Consider the following 19,749-nt stretch of genomic DNA (forward strand, 5'->3'; position numbering starts at 1 on the left):
ATTGTTTTGTTCTGATGTGGGATTACATAGATTAGTCAGTTTTTTTCTGAAAGAAAATGACTGTTCTTCCCACCTGCGGGGTGCAACTATCTTGTTTTATGTTATCTGGTTTAAGGATCTTGCACTGTTCTTGAAGAATACAACATGCCACGTAGGGCTAAAATGATGTGCCATTACGAGGGAACAGGAGGGAGAACACATGCAGTGTAATTAGGAGTATAATGTCAAAGGGGCTTTTTGAACACGTGTCTGTCATTTTAGCATCCCTCTCATGGGACGTGGCAGCTATTTACTTAACCCTGTCCTGTGAGGCTGCTGGGCGTGTAGTAGGTCAGTGGAAGGAAAGGGTGAAGGAGGAGCTGGAGCGGAAACTTGCACACTGGGAGGGGATTCCCAGTAATGCTCACCAGTGCGTGTGTTTCACCTTCCATGCACTTGCTAAGCTCCCTATGGAAGTCCAGCACGAACCTGAGCTCTGCTGCTTGAGTCACAGGATTGCTTCCACTGCTTTTCAAAGTACAGAGGCAGAATACTACTTTTTGTGGTATCTTGGGTATTCATGGTTGTACACAAACATGTCTGGTCATACAAAACACCAGACAGATGGTGAGTTGAATTTGTCATGCATAATCTCGTGGCATCCTTTCTCCTGCTTGGAAGGAATGCTGGCTAATATTTGTTTGCACACACACATTTATGCTGAAGCTAGAAGGTGGGTAATTGTTAAATTGCCGGGGTTGTGGTGCTAACTGAATGAATGGTGAGAGGATTAAACGTTGCCTTAAGCACAGCTTGTTTTTGATGGCTCATGCAAGGTTGTGTAAACAACTTAAACAGCAGGGCTGAATCACTGTCACGCTCTTGGATCTGTGATAAGCCTGTGCTGTAGGTAATGCTGTGTGTCCTCTGCCTCCCTCACAAAACCATGCATCTTAGATGCATGCTCAAAGATGCTCAAATCAAAATGCTCAAGATGTTTATTTTGCTTCTTGCGTGGACCCAGAACTTTTGGTCCAGCTGGGCTCTGGTTTTGGGTCCTTCCCTTCAGGCAAGCCCTTCCTTGTGACCAGCTTTTGGGTCTGGCCGTGCCACCCCTCCCACAAGGAGTGTCCAGCCCGGGGTGCGAGACCTGGGTGCTGCACCCACAGAAGTGCTACGTAACCTGCTGCAGTCAAAACAGGCTGGGTTATCAAAGTCCTGAATGGTGCCAGCTAAACACAGCTCTCTTCTGGCTGCATAAGCATCAGGAGCATTCGCACTGTCCTCAGTGGTGTGGTGATGCTGAGCAGCTGTAACCTCTCCTGGCAGCACAGCTATTTGCGCGGGGTATGTCTCGCCATACCCCAGCCTCACATCCAGCAGGGAAAGTAGATTTTTCTTTATTGCTAATGGGATTAAAAAGCAAGTCCCAACCTGGGGAATTGCACTGAAATTGCCGTTCGGTACTCTGACAAAAAGAGTTTGCTGTGCAGCGGTGAGCACACAGGGCTTACACTGAGGTCACTGATAAAAATAGAGCTGTTCTGACTGTCACCAGTGAGAACGAAATAAATCTGCGTTCCTGAATGTTCTGTTCTGCTACACTCTGCTCTGCTGACACCAAGACGGATCACCAAATCTTCTTAATGCTTCTGCCAAGCTGCGTGGTTGCAGATCCTGATTTGTCCCAAATGCGTGATTTATGCCAATCTGGTCTCAGCCAGAAACAGGTAATAAAGAGGGATAGAGCATGCATGGAATACAGTTGAGTCCATCTGTATGTGAATCCACTCACGGCAAAATAACATATTCTACTTACTGTGTCGTATTAGGTGTAATTTAAGCCAAGTCAGGGAGAGCGGAGGGGGAGAGAGATGTTCTGTGCTTTGATCTTCCCATCCCAAAAGGCAAGAAATGTCTGAAGAGAGCATCTCAGCACTGTGTAGTCAAGTGTAGTGCACGTCCTGCTTCTCAAGGACTCCTGACCACGTGCCCAGCTGTCTGTGCTGCAAGGTCTAGTGCTGGCTGCCACGCTCAGAGCCAAGAAGGGGAATGTTTCACAAAGGCCTTGCCAGTGCCAGGAGCGAGGATCTCTGTGGTGATTCAGCTGGAAGGCATCGCTGCTAAAAGAGGGAGGCTCGTAAGCTTGCTTACAAAGGGCAAAGACTTGTATGTGAGTGTATTGTGCCCTTCTGGTTTTGTTTTACAGGGCACTGAGAGTTAGTGCTTCTCACCTGTCCATCAAAATCCATCAAAAAGCAGGCCTCTGACACATCCATCCATGTGTCATGTTAGGAAACGGAAGGAAGCTTCTTTTATTTGAAAAAATAATAATCTGTTTTTTAAAGGAATTTGCACTAACCTAGGTTTTGCCCCTGGCAAGCTACCACTACTCCTGTCAGCAGTGTGTTACTGATGGTTCTTCAGATACTTGCACACAGCACAGAACAGTGTGATGCAGACACCTCCGCTTGGATTGCAAAGGTCCATCTGTGTTTTGAGGCTTCAGGCAGGTTAGCCTAGCAGAGAGCAGTGCCAAGGGCTGATGAGCTATGTCTGGTATCCTCCTCACTTGTTCAGAGCGAACGCATATTTCTGGACAGCACTAGGTTGTGCTTTGCAAATTTGCTCCTAAGGCCCTCGTCCTATTACACTGGAAGTTCTATAAACAAGAGAGTGTTTTTCTCAAATAATGCAGGGTCTAAATATAACGCAAAGCACGTGTTTGGATATAGCAGATGGGGAAAAACACGAGACAGTGAGACTATACTAGTCAACACAGAAAGCATCAGTCACAGCATGACTTTGCTGGATTTTCTTTGGAGTAAATATTGCCACATTTCCTAACACACAGCAATGCACAGGGGGCTGTAAAAGATAATGGCAACAAAGATCAGTTCAAACGCAGCCGATGATACTTGGAGCCTGCCACAAAGGTTTGGAGGGCTGAATTGCCTGTGCACTTAATATGCAAACTGTGTGAAAATTAAGAAATTGCAGCCCTTTCTTTCCCCTGCTGGGAACTGTTAGTCATTTTTCTTGCTTTTTATTTAACTAAGTGGGGGGTTTGGGGAAGCAGCTTCAATCTGCCATGGCAGGTCTCTTCCTCTTCTAAAGCTCCTTGTGCTCTCAAACTGGAGTTTCTGACATTCTCCAAACTGAAATATAGGAAGTTTAAAAAAAAAAAGGCAAAACCGCAGTAAAAAAGCCCCAATATTACAGTTTTGCTTTCCTACAGACTCTGCGCATAGCGTTCAGATTACCACTTACACGAGGACCTCTTACGTCCCTGAAAATGTGATACTGCCTGTCACTGTTTTTCTCTAATAATCCTCTTTTTTTCTCAGATTTCCCATTGCTGCTGCCATTAGTGGGTTTGTTAGAGCCTTCAGACTAGACTGTGGTTTGGAGCAACTCTTAAGATGTGTACTGTCCGCTGCCCTCCCAGACATACCTGTTTGTGTCAGGAGCTTTAGGGAGCTACTGTAGTATAAATGGGTCTCATAGGTGGCTGGTTTGGTTTGGTTTTCTCTCTACATCATAAGCAGTGTCTGTGGGGGCATCCACCCCAGGCAGTGCGGGAATGTGCAGGCCTACCCCTGCTCACCTTGGCTAAGCAAGCCTTGGGACGCAGAGCAGCTGATGTGTGCTGTAGAGTGCTTGCAACACAACCTGCTGTGCCCAGGAGGGGCTGCCCCCGTCCCCAGGCCAGCCTGGGGCTGACAGGGGTCTCAGTGCCATGGTGCAGGCTGTGGTTCTCTTCAGGGCCATGTTAGAGGTTCGTTCTCATGGTTTTCAGACAGGTTTTTGTGCTTACATATAAGTAATCACATGAACTTCTGTTGCACTTGTCACATGCAGGGGAGCGGATGGGATTTGGCTCTGTCTACCCTGCAGCATCTAATATCAAGAGACATTTTCCAGTCCAGCTGCTGCATCACACTGGATGCTATTACTTGAAGCTTGTAGGATTTTTATGATTCACTTATTTTTATTTTTATTATTTTCCCATCCATTTCAGGCATGTTCAGAACATGAGTGAGATAAAGACAGATGTGGGGCGAGCCCGAGCCTGGATAAGGCTTTCTCTGGAGAAGAAGCTTTTGTCTCAGCACCTGAAGCAGCTGCTTTCCAACCAGGCACTTGCCAAGTAAGTTGGCTCTTGTTCTCAAAGCTTCACTTTCACATCTTCCTCACTGATGTGCCAAAGGGGCTCTGCAGGCTCAGGGCACAGCCAGGTGCCTTGTCTGGGTTCGGTGGCTTCCAGCCAGAAGGGACTGAAGTGCTGGTGGAGGAGCCACTGCCCATCCAGCAGGGCAGGAGTCTGCTCATCTGCCTGGAAAACTAATTTTCAGGAAGGAAACATTAGGTTTTGGGTCAGTGCATTGATCCAAGCCACTTCACAGCCCCACAATCCTTATATCTTGTGCAAATGAAGCAGCAGTGTCTTTTTTACAGCGCTCCTGTGTTAACATTGACTTCAACTGAATGCAGGCGCACGTCCTGACTGCAGCAGAGCTGGGCTGGAGGCCAGCCCTCCCAGCCACTTAGCAGCTCCCCCCAGTGCTGCCTCTTTTTGCGAGCACAGGCACTTAGGGATCTGCCTGTGTAGATGTTTCCTGACTGTTCTCTCAAGGAGATCTGTTTAGGAGAAAAAAGGAGAAACCTTATGAAAAGAAAACATCCAAGCTATTGCATGGAGTTTTTGGCAGAACTGGCTCTGTGATGAGCTATGCGCATGATTATGCTGGAAACTAACAAATACTCAAATATGCTAATGGAAAGAAAGAGGAGACAGTAGCCTCTTGGGTGATCAGCCAAAGATATGGTGGCAGATCTGTCTTTCCCTGAAGTTTCATTTCCCTCTACCTGTGCTAGCAGTTCACTGGGAGACTGCTGCCTGCAGGCAGTGCCACGAGCTGCGTGCTTTCTCTGAGCACTGCCAGGTTAATTCCTGGTGTGCCTTTGCACTACTCTGGGCAACTGGTGATGTATGCTGGGTTTGCAGAACTCAAAGAGCAGCAGCAAAGTCCCTGTTGCTACTTGGTTAAATGGTCTGATGCCTCCTGTTTAGTTTTCTCTGCTGGATTATGGATCAGAAGGAAGATTACTTCATTAGACAAGGCTATTCGATGATGGGAAGATATGTCCCATGGTGGGAAAGCCTGAACAGGCTTAAATGGGGTTGCTGTGTGTTGGCACAGATCTGCTGTTATGAGTGGCGCTAGTTTACATCTGTGCTTTGCAGCAAAACCAAAACTGATCCTTTAACGAGATGAGCTCAGTAGCCTTGCTGTGGCACCATGGAGCTCAGAGTGGTCTGTAAAATACATGTAGCACCAGGAGTAAATGCCCTCGATGGTTTTCTAACAGCTTGTATCAGCTGGGGAATCTCACTTTCCACACATCCCTTGAACATCGACAAATTTGGTGCTTTTTCGACAAGACAGCAATGTGTTTGTTTCTACTAGGAAACTTTACAAGCGTTATGCTTTCCTGCGCTGTGAAGAAGAACGGGAACAGTTTCTGTATCACCTTCTCTCACTGAACGCTGTGGATTACTTCTGCTTCACAAGCGTCTTCACCACAATCGGTGAGTTGGAGAATCAATTTTTTTCCCTCTGAATAAAAATTTGTTGCTGTCAGGATTTGTGAGAGGGGATGTTGCTGTTGCCAGTGTCTGAGTAGCTGAGTCCTCATCTATACCTTGTCTGTTGTTGCCCAGCACATCGGTGCTGGATGTTGCTGTGGGAAACCAGCTGGAGACCAAGGTTGTGGGGGAGTGTTCAGGATAAGAGCACTGCACAAAGGAAAGTAATCAGCAAAGAGTGCTGCAGCACTCGGTTTTCCTCTCTCAGTTGTATAGTCTCTTTCATCTTCCCTCCCAGGCAAGTCCTCTCCATCCTAATGCTTCTTTCTGGCATTCACTAAATGTACACCCCCAACCTTCTCTCTGCAGACTGAGAAAATGATGGAGGTCTCAGAGGGTGAAATGCAATGCACTTTGTGCTCTGCTCTATATTTTATATTTCTTCCTCTCTTTCCTTAAATGCCCAAAGATTCCCCCTCCCTTCCCTTCCTGTAAGAATGAGAGCAGAGATCGGATCAAAGTCTGAAAATGAATCTTTCTCTCTCTAGCACTGAGCAATGCCAAGAAAAGCAGGCCCCCATGGGATGACCTGATTATTTGGATTCACCTTAGCAGCCTTTAGCTTTCATTTAGCGTGAAGTGAACCGAGTTTTACATGGCTTTCTCGTTCACTCGTTCTACTTTTTCTCCTGTTAAAGAAATAAATCCCCCCCAAAAGTAGCACAGTGCAAAGGGATTTACTCATCCTTGATTACCTTGCTTCTCCAGGGCATTCAGCCTGGCAGCTAGGACAAGCGCTAGGAATGTAGGGTGGTGTTTTGCTTCGGGTTTTTGAGTGTGATATCATTGTTTTGCACACTAAAAGTGAAAAGGCTGGCTTGGCTTATACAGCCAAAAAGGCAGCTTGGGAAACATAAGGAAAGAGAGCCTTGTAGCGTTAGCATGGAATATCTGAGCCGTATACAAATGGGGTGGGTGTCTGAAGTACGTATGGGTGGCGCAGGATTAAGAACAACATAACAGCAGTAGTAGCAGTAATGATGGGGGGATGTTCACAGAGATCTGAGACGTCGGCCATGCCGTCAGCACTTGGGGCTCCCCCTAACCCCCTGTGTGCCCCCAGGCCCGCCGGGGCTGGCCGGGCGCTGAGGGAGGCTGGGCGGGCCTGCAGCACCACCGCGCGGCGCCGCCGCGTCCCGCCGCCAGGCCGGGCCCTGCCCTCGGGCACCTCCCGGCGGAGGCAGGGAGGTTTCGGGAGCCGCTGCCGAAGGCTGCCCTCGCAGATCGCCTCCAGCAATGAATTAATGCCGGGGGAAGCCGCCCCCGAGCGGCGCTGCGGGGCAGATTTTCCTGCCGGGGGGCTGCCGTGACCCTCTTGGCTCGCCTTCGGTGGGGAGCAGTGAGGGGGTACCCCTCACCGTGCTGCTGACGCCTGGAGCCAGAACATGCCTTCGAGGGAGCAGCGCGGTTTACCCCAGAAATTGCGTACTTTGAGGGGAAAAAGAAGTCACAACTAACTTATTTTTCCTCCCTCCCCGTTCTCAGTGATCCCGTATAGGTCAGTGATAATCCCCATCAAAAAACTAAGCAATGCAATAACCACATCAAACCCGTGGATTTGTGTTTCGGGAGAGCTGGGAGACACAGGCGTAATGCAGATTCCTAAAAACCTCCTAGAAATGACATTTGAGGTGAGTGCACACTCATTCCATTTTACATGCCAATTTGAAACATACTCCCCCCAGAAAAAAACTTGGTAAGGATTTATTCTCTTGAGAACACAGTATGTCAGGTTTTCAAGGTAGTTATAAATTCAAAATCGGGAAAACAGTGCTGCCTGCCCACCCAGTGCTCAACGAAAGTTTCCCTCAAGCACTTTTAACCACAGGCTTCACTGCTGTCACTGTCCCAGCCCAGGGCTCCTCTTCTCACCGTTAATCTATTGCTACATCTCATTCCCTTCCAAATCTGCTTGACATCAATCCTAATTTTCCTTTTCTGGGCTCACTTCTGACTACTCATTTCCTTTTTCTTTTTTTCTTTTTTTTTTTTTAACCTTCTTTCAAATTGTCTTCCCACTTAACACCACCCTGGTGCCTTTCAGACAGTTTCGGCTCCGGCCAGTCCCACATTTCCTCTCCTCCCACTCCTTGTCTGACATTGCTGCATTCCTTCCAACCAGCCAGTCTAACCCCTGTGCTCTTCAACTTCCCAGCTTCAGGTGCTACCACCAGCAAACTGGAGAGCTCCCATCCCCATTGGGCACATTTCTCTGTGCTTACTGTGGTTTTCTCTTGGCGTTTGACTTCCCAGTGCTTCCCTCTGCCTTCCTGCCCATCAATTTTAAGTTGGCTTGGTGCCACCCCAAAGCAGCTGGTGGCTGCAAGGAAAGCCCCATCAGGCTCCTGTAGTTCCAGGCTGTACCATATGCACTAAGGAGTGATTACGTAGGAATAACACTAAAATTGAAGTTGCACCCATTAAGCATATGCAGACTCACCTTAAGCAACAATTGTGTGTTTAAAAAAAATAAAAATAGATAGCCCTTTGCCCAGATATAAGTGAATTTTGACAGACAAGCTATTTTCCTAATTTGGTGCATGCCTCACATTCAGACATCAATATTTTGTAGAAAAGCTCTCCAGGCTTCTAACAAGCAAAACAGCGGACATTTCTCAGGACTATAGTAATACAGTTCTGTAATACTCTTCTGACTGAAGTTTTCCTAAAATACAGACTTGGGTAGCCACCCACTACGGAAAATGTCAGCCCAAGCTGCTTGTTTGGCAGAAGCAATGAAAACCAAGGTCTTGTAAGGGAAGTGCTTAGGTGACATTAATAGATGTTTCTGCCAGCCCCACCTACAATTACATATTGCACTGGAATTCACAGTCCCTTGTTTTCCTTGTTCTGTTTCTTTGTGATCTTAAGCATCTCATGCGAGTGATTTTTGTCTTGCTCAGCAACGAGCAAGTTGATTTTTGAAAATAATAAAGGATCTAGGGGCTACTTCATAGTGTGGAGTGGTTCCACTAAAGCAAAGGTCAGTGTGCTCAAAATGCAATTTTGAGAGGCTGTTTGCTCTGAAGGTCTATTTCTTCTACAAAGGCACATCTTTTTATCACCTTAGCTCAGAAATTTCTAATTAACACTTCTCAGAATTATTCAGAGCGAGTTCTCACAACAAAGAACATAGTCTCTTTGTAAGCTTTTAATGATTTTTATTTCAAGATATTTCTTTTCTCCCATCTTACTCTGAAACAACAATTATTCTGCTTTTCAAAACATTTCTCATGTTTGGTTGAAAATACTCGCTATATAAATCAAAGGAAATTGAATAAAAACATACATTTGAGACCATATGGAGGGTGGGGGGTGCCTGTTTTGTTGTTGTTTTGTTTTGTTTTAAATTAATTTAAAACTGTTATTTGTTTCAGTGCCAGAATTTAGGAAAGCTGACAACTGTTCAGATTGGTCATGACAACTCAGGGCTACTAGCCAAGTGGCTGGTTGATTGTGTCATGGTCAGAAATGAAATAACAGGACACACATACAAGTAAGCAACAAGTTTTAATTGTCTTTGTCTGAAATGTATACTGATTAATCTAGAAGAAGCAAGGTGTTCATCTTCTCAGTTAGGCAAAACTACGATGGAGCGGTGTGGGCTGATTTGGGTACCAGATAGGGTTGGGTTGGTTTTCCTACCCCCGGATCTCTCATTTCAGAAGCTCTAGATTAAGCCAAAAAATCTGATAAATATTAAATGAGGCTTGAATGTAGGTTTTTCTTTACATCTCTCTAAGACAGGACAGACAGTATGGATGCTTTTGAAGTGATTCATATGTTTATGTCTAATAATTAAATCTCTTCATTCAAAGTAGCGTGGTAAAATTGTGCACAGGTGAAGTCTTTAAGCCCCATGAGCTGGAATGACAGATTAGGGCACATCTTTGGCTTTTTGCTTTTCTTGTTGTTGTTTTGTTTTGTTTTGTTTATAAAGCATTTGAATGTCTCAAGTCATATGATAAATGTACAGAAACTTCAATTACAATGAAATAAAAAGTTACAATGATTTCTTAATCCGTTGAGTACATACCTCCTGTATAGAAAAAATCTCCCAACTCATCCTTGTTTTTACAAAACATCTGACAAAACAGGCTTAATTATTTTCTTGACTGTGGACTTTGAAAATTATGACTCAGGTAGGTGAGCTCCACAGCTCAGGGTTGTGCACAGAGTATGGAGAGAAGTGGGCGGACATGGGTACAAAATCTGGTAGTATGGACAGGTGTACGAAGTTTATTAGGACTGAGATGGGGTCAGAAGTATGGGAACAGCAGCTGGGGTTTGGGTATGAGGAAAAGTCACAGGTTCAGTTGAGTGGAAACTCTGTGTGAGGATTTAATTGTTGATCATCATAATATTTTTAAAGGCCGAGTATCAGTTGTGGTTGCAACTGAAAAATAACCCCACAGAAATCTACATGTGGCCAGTTAAATAAGTGAATAGCATTTTCTGTTGTCCTGTGCTTTCATACTAGCTTCGCATATTTCCTTTTCCTTAAGGATAAAGGTGAGTGTAGTTTTCTGCTTTGGTCTTTTGAGTTGTGGTGCAGGGGAGACTGCCTGCTGAACTCTACTTTGGGAAGATTTTTTGGCTGCTGAGTATTTCCTGCCTGTTAGCAGTGTTTACGGGTGCTAACTCTAGCTTTGAGATAAAGCTAGGCTACCTGTGTGGCTGACCTGTGCTTGTGCTGGGTGCCTGGCAGGTTTCCCTGCGGGCGATGGCTGGGAAAGGGCGTTGACGACGGCAGCTTGGAGCGAATACTTATTGGAGAGCTGGTGTCCTCCACGTCCGATGAAGAGCTGGGAAAGCAGTGCCGTACCCCGCCCCAGCAGAAGTCTCCTACCACAGCTCGACGGCTGAGCATCACTTCTCTCACAGGAAAGAACACCAGTAAGTCCTTTCCTTCATCCTTGGGTCTCTAGAGAAGGGGGCAGAGGCAGAAATAAAGCTTCTGTGAACAGAGGAACAGCCACAAGCTTATGAGTTTTTCCTGCCCCTGTTCCTGTGCCTGCAGCTCACTCTGTGATGACGAATGTTGCCTCTTTCAATGTCCCCATTTGACAGTTGAGAGAGAATAACCTCTGTCCTTGGAGCGTGGGGATACAGGATGGGGGAGGAGGCAGCAGCAGAATTTACAGTAGCTGATGCTGCTCAGCTTCCTAGCCCTCCCTGCAGTCGGCACGTAGACAGGCATCTCAGGAGGGCAGTTCAGAGCCTGATGTGGGTGCTGAGAACTGCTTTCTGGAGGGGTCCATCTCCAGAGGGAGCCATGGGGACATCAGCTTCATGTCCCTCACATTAGCTGTTGTGAGTAAAGGCACCTGGCTACAACAGGGCACAGGGCTGTAAGGGCCATGTGAGGCATTCTCCCCTACTGCATACAGGTGAGCACAGAGTGGATCGCGTTCATAAATCTATCTAACTCCGGTAAAATTAGAGGACATGATTGCTGAAATGTCAAGCAAGGAAATACTAGCCTCCAAGAGTAGTGCAGCAATTTAAAATCATCATGGGACCCCCTACAGCCCTTTATGTATGTGAGTCTGCTGAAGGAGTGGGAACCAGAGCTACTTGCAGAGCATTTCCTAGGGTCTGAGAACAGTAGGGCCCAAAAATTCTGGTTTAGACCTGCCAAAGACTGGAGGTCATCACATGTTAAAATGATGCTGAGTTAATCCATGCTTCCAAAATAACAATCGTAGGACAAGTTCATGGCTATATATTTATATGAAAAACTAGTAAGGACTAAGAGAAGAATAATAAAAATGGTTAAAGTCTGGAAAATATCTGCTTAAAATGAGGTTTTAAAAGTTCAATCTGTTTTAATCAGAAAATGAATGAGGGACTAGATAACTTTCTTGTATGCACCTGTATAGGAAGATGAAATGGTAGCAGGTGGAAGCATAGCATGCTTCAGCAGCAGAAGCGTATAGCTAAACAGATTCAGAGCAGGAACAGGGCATACATTTTAACACTGAAGATGACTGACTTTTGGAAGCATCGGTAAGGAATATCCTCTGCCTCTGTTTCCTGACAGTGTTACAATGACTAGACGTGGGCCTAGAACAGAGACTTCTGGCTCAAAAATACATTGTGGGTGCAAGTAAGGAATTCATGGGTGCAGGGTTTTCTGAGTTGCACAGAAGCGAGTCAAACGACTTGTCTACAATCTTTCAACCTATGTCTCTTCACCAGAGGGTTGCTGTACTCTGTGATGAGCAAGATGTGATTAACTCAGATAAAATATTTATCAAGCCAGCTCCTTGGGTTGTGCATTTTTAAGTAGGGCAATTTATTTGACTATTCCAGGATTGCTCGTCAGTTGCTTATAATTAAGGCTCAGGTTTACTCAAGAGAAATGACTCCCTGAACTCTTCCCTGTTAAAGATACAGAATAATTCCTGTAGTTCAAGCTATGTCATTGTGATAATTTGATGAATGTTTTAAAGTTGGTATCTTCAGCTAGCTTGCTTTCTACCATTTCACAGAGCCTAATGCAGGGCAGATCCAAGAGGGAATTGGAGAAGCCGTGAACAATATCGTGAAACATTTTCACAAGCCAGAGAAAGAGGTACTTCCTACTTACCTGCCTGTTTCTGTCTGCAATGCATGTCAACATGTTTATAAACAGAAACTGAGTAGTGGAGACTGTTAACCTTTAGATTTGAAGCCTAGTGGCATACGAGCAAGACAAGGTGTTCTTACAGACTCTCTTTCCCACAGAGAGGGAGCCTTACCATTCTGTTGTGTGGGGAGAATGGTCTGGTCGCAGCACTGGAGCAGGTCTTCCACCATGGGTTCAAATCGGCTCGCATTTTTCATAAGAATGTCTTCATCTGGGATTTCATAGGTAAGCTGGTGTGTGAATTGGAGACCAAAGGAGTTGAGGGTAAAATGGCTACTTATGCACAGGCCTGGGATTCTTTTCAACTAGGGTGACATTTTTTCCTGCCTTTCACCTGCTCCGGGTTGCTTAAAATGAGTGAGAAACAGGATGGAAGGTGAGAAATACGGAACTCCACATAAAGTAGAATCTGTGCAGAAATTTAAGAGCATTTCAAATTCTAGTCATGTATTTATAGATGAATGTTCAAACAACTGTTTTCCTGCCTGGAAAGGATGTAGGCTGGAGGCTGGGGTAGAGTGGTAGTTGATGCTGGGAGGAAAGTAGGTAAAGGGCAGGGAGTGAAAGGTTTAGGTTTCTAGTTGTTTGAGAACTATCCTAATCACTGCACTGCTCTTCTGGTGATGCTTATTTGTAGGCCTGTGTTGCAGTAATTTAAGGCTTACTTCTTCCCTTAAAACAAGTTCACAAGTTGAGATTCTTAGCCTTAAGTCTAAGTACTTACTCAGAAAATGTGAAAAATGAAAGCTGATGGTATCACTACAATGAAGCCATTGACAGACACTCCGGTGGGGCTCCTTGATGTTAGATATGTGCATTGTACATCAGCCTGTCTGATGACCAGGCCCTGTAGCAGAGGGGGAGATCATCACCTACCTATTGTCTTCAGAGTGAGGAATCTACATACAAAATGTGTGATATCTCTTCCTGGCTTGTTTAAGGACTCCCTTTTGTAATTCGCAGTTGCAATGAAGTACTTCTGCTCACCAGGTTCTGACTTTTCTCCCCGCTACAGAGAAAGCCGTTGCCTATTTTGAAACCAGTGACCAGATCGGAGACAATGAGGAGGCCCTTCTGCTTCAGAGATCTTCATGTAAAACCTTCTGCCATTATGTGAATGCCATCAATACAGCTCCAAGGAACATTGGAAAGGATGGCAAATTCCAAATTCTGGTTTGCCTGGGGACAAGGTACCTGCCTGCTCTTCATTACATGCCTTCTCTTGTGCTAGACATTTCACACTGTTACTACCACCCTTACTTTTCCATTTTAAGACATCTCATACCTTCTATATCCAGCGCCTATTTTAGGCGGCTTTAATAGTAGACAAAAAATTGCAGCAAAGAAGTACTAATAATACATGGCTAGTGTCTAAACCTCTAAGAATGTTTTTAGCTTTTTTAATAGCTGTTAGCTCGACAGTCATATGTACGAAATCTGTCTTGAAGCTGTATTTTTGATGAAGTGCAGACTTTGGGAACGCAGAGTTTCTTTACGAGAGTTGGCACATTTCTAAATCCTCATTGAATCACTTTGCCTATGAAAAGGGGGTGTCTATTATAATTTTAACAAAGCTATTCTAGACGAATCTTTCTTTCCACCCAGGATGCTTCCTGTCTTGCACTTGTGGAGAGGAGGGGGACTCAGTTTATTTTAGGGGGGAGCTGGAAATAAATACCTGGATACACTGAAAACCAACTGGAAAAGCATCTGTTTTTTTTGTTGTTGTTTTTTTTTTTTTTCCAGAGTTTTATTTTTCCTTTTCCTGATCTGAAAATGTTACTGAATTCTTTCAAAGCCAGTTGTCCACTTTTCCATGTATCTTTCTATTTGCATTCCTACAGTACAGACAGGTGCTTATATTTTACTAATGAAGTCGAGGGTTTTTGTTATGCAGGAAGCTTTTATGTGCCAACAACATGCATCACCCCAAAGAGACTACGTGTTCTGGGTTGTGTTCTTGGAGAAGAATTTCAGTTTGAGATCTGTTGTACTTCGTGCTACACTAACTCCTTTCACCCCCTTCGCAGGGACCACCTGCTGCCTCAGTGGATCCCCTTACTGGCAGAGTGCCCGCCCATCACGAGGATGTACGAGGAGAACGCTCTCCTACGGGACCGCATGACTGTCAACTCCCTTATCCGAGTCCTACAGACATTGCAAGATTTCAACATCGTCCTAGAAGGATCTCTCATTAAAGGAGTGGATGTTTAGCATGGCTTTGCTGAGAACTTCATTATCCCTTTCCCGAGCAAGCAAACCGCAATTGGAGACCTGTCAGGACTTGAACGGGACGGTAGCGCACCACTGCAAGGCAAAGCTGCCGGAAGAAGCGGGAGTGGGAAGCCCAGTTTGTGCCCCATCAGGACTGTCTTCTAAAGCTGCAGAGAGCTCAGATGCAGTATTGTAGTTTATTTGAAACAGAAATTTAGTATAAAATAGAGTATTTTCATGTGTTTAGATGTGTGTAAATATGCTATCTTCTTTAAGAAATTATATTACTCTAAGAAAATTTTCTTAGACTGAATGTTCTTGTTCTGACTGTGAGTAGCTCAAACCCCGGGGAAGGGCTGGGGGAGGGAAGGACCGAGGTGGGTAGGGACGCCGCTACTTGCTTGCAAGGAAGAAGCCAATCGATGTGTAAATACAGTGCAAACTCAGCAGGGCTTTTTTCAGGTATTGCAAATGAATACAGCAAATATCCTTATGTAGCCATTGTGATCGTCTCACTCTTGGAAATGTTGTACGTGTACGCTGTTTACCCTCCTGTACGTGGTCTCCCTTTGTTTTTTGTCTGTTCAGAGCCCCAGCCCTTTCCATGCACAGAAGTTGTCTCGTCTTTTTTATTTTTTTCCCATAAGGTCTTTTGTGTCACTTCTGATCTCCAGAAGGGGAGACAGGAGCTGAAATGCTTAAACACTGGAGAGGCGGGCTGCTGAGCCCCAGAGCCTGAGACCTGTTTGAATGCTGCTGCTGCGGCCGGAGATGGGGAACAATGGCTTGCTTGGTTCGCTCACTGTGTCCCTCACCTGTCTGTAGTAGTTCTGGTGATTCCCCCTCACCCCCTGCCTGTTTGTGTTGTGGATTACTTATTACTTCCCCCCCACCCCACACCCCATCATTTTGAGGAATTTGGCTTGTACCGAATTCTTGCTGTACTTGAGAAGAATCATTGCTATAGAGCCACAAGCACCGGTGTTGCTGTGCTACTGAACTATCTCAGCTGGTCTTGAAATGCTGTCAGGTCACTAGTCTTCCTCTATCCCGCAGAATGAGCATTCCTAGAAGTACAGGATCTTTGAGTTTTATTTTTCTTTTTAACTATCCAGGTACAAAAAAGGGAATGAAACAAAAGGAGAAAAAAAATGGTATTTTGAGGATCCTCCTACATTCTTTCCAGTTAATGTGTTAGTAATACAGTCTGTTTATATAGCTATGGGTCTTGAGGAACTGGGAGCAACTGAAATCCTCTGGGCTCAAAATTTAGCAGGATTACATTAAAATTATCATGTGGCTACCATGCAGCTAATACAGAGGGTATCTTCCTTTCTCGTAGATGGGAGTTGTAAGTGTCTGAGGGCATAGTAAACTTCATCTGTTTTTAGTTCATGCAGGCTAGTTTAAATACAGGTGTCTGCTCTAACATGTTCATTCCCTTTGATCTTGGCCGTTTCATCAGTGGATTTCTGTGGATGTCTCACAGCTAGAGCCGTCAGCCGTGGCTTGGGAAAAGCCCTGACTGGCACTGCAAGTGCATGGCACCTTGCTCTCAGGTGGCGTCAGGAGAGGCTTTGGAGTGACGAGCAGCGGCAGGTCTCAGCATTGTGTGCACCTGGTGGAGTGAGGGAGGAGAGAGAGCTAAGGAAAATGAAAGAGAATGAAAATCAGGTTTGCTGTCTCACCTGACCCCTGTCAAACTTCTCTACTTTCCTGTGGTCCTTCTGCTGTCCAGTTCTTAGAGCAGCGCTCATTTTGGTGTTGAAGTTTCACATCATATTTCTGGCCAGAAGAAAACTCTTCGTGTGACTCCATTTCAATGGAAGGGAGAGTTTTATGTTATAGAAGGGTGATGGTAGCTTTTTGTTTGTTTGTTTTGTGGGTATTTTATTTTATTTTATTATTTTATTTTTAAGACGTTAAAGAAGTCAGGGAATTGTTGACTTTAACGGGAGTTTCAGCTTTTAATAACTGTTCCTCCCTCCTGTGCTTGTACTTCCTTAAACTGACTAAACTCATCCCAAATACTGTAGGCAGCATTGCTGTGACACTTCTGTGGGTGGTGAGTAACTAACATTAGGGCTGTGAATGGTGTCATGAGTTAGTACCCAGAGCCCACGGCTGTGTGACATCTCTCTTACGTTTCCAGAATGGTGAAATGTGGGGTGTTGAGGTTTTCTGAGTGGCCAGACAAGTCTGCTTAAAGTCAGCAGAAGATGCATGATAACCCTTAAGCAGCAATTGAAAATGTTTCCCTGCTGCTTAACTCTATCAACAAATTACACATTTAGCACCAGAAGCCATGTGGCAGCATTATTTGGTAATGACTGCTTGGGCGATGTTTTGAGTTCTATTACAACTCAGGCATTTTATGTCTAATAATTGCTGTACATGATTTTTTCACGCCCAGCCTAAGTGGCTTTCATTTTGCTGAAATAACAGCCTCTTTAGTCCTTGGATTTCTTTGCAGCAGCATCTGCGTTTTTTAGCTGGATACTTCTCAAAGTTTACTGCTGCATGGTTCGCAAAACAGTATTTATGACTTAAGCAGTCACAGCATTCACCCAACACAACACGGGTTAAGTGCAAGCAGGATAAAGTAGAAACATGGGCACCTCTAAAGGTCATCCGTGGATGAATAAACAGTGCACACTGACGAGGGCAATAACTACATGAAGTCTTTCTTAAGTTAAAATGAGTCAAAACCTGAGAAAATTGAAAATTCAAAACAGGGACTTCCCCTATTTCAAACTACATTAAGGAGCGTTTAGCACTTACCTTGGACACGATTTCACGTCAGTTTTTTTAGCAAGCGTTGACTTGTTTGTTTTTTGTCAGGTTTCGCATCATATTAATAATAATACGATAAAAAATGATGTATGTCTAATATTTCCTTGTAGGCAATAAAGCACCCCAAGATACATCTAAAGGGGCACAGCCGAGTGCCTCTGGTTCCTAGAAGACTAGTTATTTGACAACCTTGGGAGTACGGTTCTTTGTAGTGAATTTTTATTCTTTCATGTATGATTTTTTTTTTCCATAGACTACTTTTGTTTATTGGAAACTGTGAGGCTTTTTCTGTAAGGTTTACAGAAATCATTCTGCCCACTAGAATGCTGAGAAACCCATCTAAGCTAACACAGTTTATACTTCAGTGTTAAAGCACCTTCATTGGTTGAGAAAGGGAATCTGCGAAAAGACCAAAGCTCCCTGGCATCTGCTCTTAAAAAGAAAAAAAAAATCCTACTCAGTACCTGTTTGCAAATGTCAGAGTTTGCCTCATTCAGTTCTACTAACATCCAGCATGGTGACTGGAAAGAGTCAGAGAATCCAACGCCTCACTGTGTACAAAACGTGTATTTATAATTCTCTGAAGCGAATGAGATTCTGTTTAGTGAAAAATCTACTCACGTTTATTCTGAGTTGGCATGTGTAATTAGATATCATTGTTCAAAACAGTCTTTTTAGAATAGTTGTGTGAAGGTGTATCTGAGAAAATTCCTTCTTTCAATCAAATGAAGGTGCGCATCTTCTGGGGAAGTATTTTGTGTTACACTTGAAATGTACAAATGTGCCCTGTATAGCTTCCAATGATCCTTAAATGTCTCCATTAAGTATATTTTGTCTTTACATTATTACTAACTGAATAAGAACTGGATTATTTTCAAGACGACATTAGTAAAAGTATTGTTATATCAAGCACTTTAACATACATATCACGAACTGACATGAGTTTTTCAGGTTTTGAAGTACATTGAAATACAGCTTTTCATGCTATGTCCTTTACAAATAAAACTGTGAGAATAACGGTTGGTGTCGCTTTCTCCTTGCAGAGGAACTGAAAGAGCTGAGTTACAAACTGAGAGCTGCTCTGAACCTTTCCTCTCCGTGCCTGCGTTGCTCTGGTACTCGCAGGCAGGGTCAAAAAGCTGCAGTGAAACTCCTGCCCGCCGGTCTGTCGGTTAGCATGTACCATGATGAGAGGTGCTGATAGAGAAGAGATTGATGGGATGGGCGCTGCCAACAGGAGAGGTGCAGAAGGCTGCTGGTGAAATGCCCTGCTTAGTAACGAAAGGCTTTTCTAAGTTAGACTGGATTTTCTGAAACTCCCCCTGCCCGGTGCCTCCCAGCTCTGACTGCTGGATTTGGCAAAAATAAGAGAATTTTGGAAAACCGCACAGCTGAAACGTAGCTACCTGCAGGTGTGTGTGCACTGTGCGTGCATCAGGTGGGGAGTGTCGATTGACTCATTTTAACTCTTGGTTTTGAAAAAGCAAGCAATCTCAGGACTGAAAATCTCAGAGCCTGAGACTGTATATGTAGAAAAACCCAAAGACATCATTCAGCGTTACCACTGTTTATCAAGTGTCGCACCAAAATTACAGGATCCCATCAATGTGAAGAAAATCCATAGAGCTGCTTGTCAAAATTCAGAAGGACCTAATACACTTCCTTACTACATGTGTTAGGCTTGTGTGTGAAAATCGGAGGTAGTGGGGTCTGACTTCTTAAAGGCAGTAAATATTTGAAGTGCAGCACAAGTGAACTTGTCATGAGGAGGAAGTGCAGATAGCTTCCTTCCTGCTGCACCGCCCGTGGTGTGCGTCTGGGAGCACTGCAGTGTTTTCTGCAAAGGGTAAGTGGAATAAAACCGTATGAGAAAACTCGCGTGGGTAGGAGTCAAAGCAGCTCACTGCTCTGGTCTGCTCCTTTCCAGCACTTCAGGCAAGCTCATTGGGACAAATTGTGCTCAAGTTTCGAGCAAAGCCACTTCCCTGTCTGCCACCCCAGCAGCTCAAAGACTGAACTCCTGTCACTGCCGTCAGGGAGCGTTTCATCGCTGGCGTTTGTATTTTCCCTTCAGCTCCTCTGTCAGTTGTGTCGTTACAAGTTGGTTTGAGCTCAGCGCAGGATGTGAAGGGAATGGGGAAATTTTCTGTACAGGTCTGCTGTTCAGTGCCTGCTCAAAGTAAAGTCTCTGCCTGAGCCACTGTGAAGCTGATTTGTCACTGGCAAGCTGCAGTTCTGCAGGAAGGGCTGACGCTTTAATGGGCCCATCTGTATTCTCCGCAGACCTTGCAGAGCATCTCAGCTCCTCGGAAAATCTTCTGTCAGAAGGTGATGTGACCAATCAAATGATTTTCTTATTTAACCAAGAACACGTTTGTATCAGAGGGAGGGGAAAAAGAAATAAAAGGCAGCCCTCTACCCCCCCAGCGCTTACCCACAGTGTATTTTTTCAAATAACATTGTTGTAAAGCCCCTCGTTGCT

At 44.7% G+C, this 19,749-nt stretch overlaps 1 protein-coding gene across 4 annotated transcripts in view; it reads left to right on the forward strand.

Moving 5' to 3' along the window:
• The window catches only part of DENND5B (DENN domain containing 5B), a 110,413-nt gene extending 92,129 nt beyond the window's left edge, over positions 1-18,284 (forward strand). For all 4 annotated transcript variants that reach the window (XM_083820506.1, XM_083820505.1, XM_083820503.1 and 1 more), the window contains 9 exons: positions 4,001-4,129; positions 5,451-5,572; positions 7,115-7,260; positions 9,007-9,125; positions 10,338-10,525; positions 12,124-12,206; positions 12,359-12,485; positions 13,276-13,450; positions 14,291-18,284. In XM_083820506.1, coding sequence (XP_083676632.1) covers positions 4,001-4,129; positions 5,451-5,572; positions 7,115-7,260; positions 9,007-9,125; positions 10,338-10,525; positions 12,124-12,206; positions 12,359-12,485; positions 13,276-13,450; positions 14,291-14,474 — 1,273 coding nt within the window. In that variant the 3' untranslated portion in view covers positions 14,475-18,284. The remainder of the gene's footprint in view (positions 1-4,000; positions 4,130-5,450; positions 5,573-7,114; positions 7,261-9,006; positions 9,126-10,337; positions 10,526-12,123; positions 12,207-12,358; positions 12,486-13,275; positions 13,451-14,290) is intronic.
• Positions 18,285-19,749: the final 1,465 nt, after the last annotated feature.

The sequence above is a fragment of the Anser anser genome (genome assembly GCF_964211835.1).
Source record: "Anser anser genome assembly, chromosome: 1".
Taxonomy (NCBI): domain Eukaryota; kingdom Metazoa; phylum Chordata; class Aves; order Anseriformes; family Anatidae; genus Anser; species Anser anser.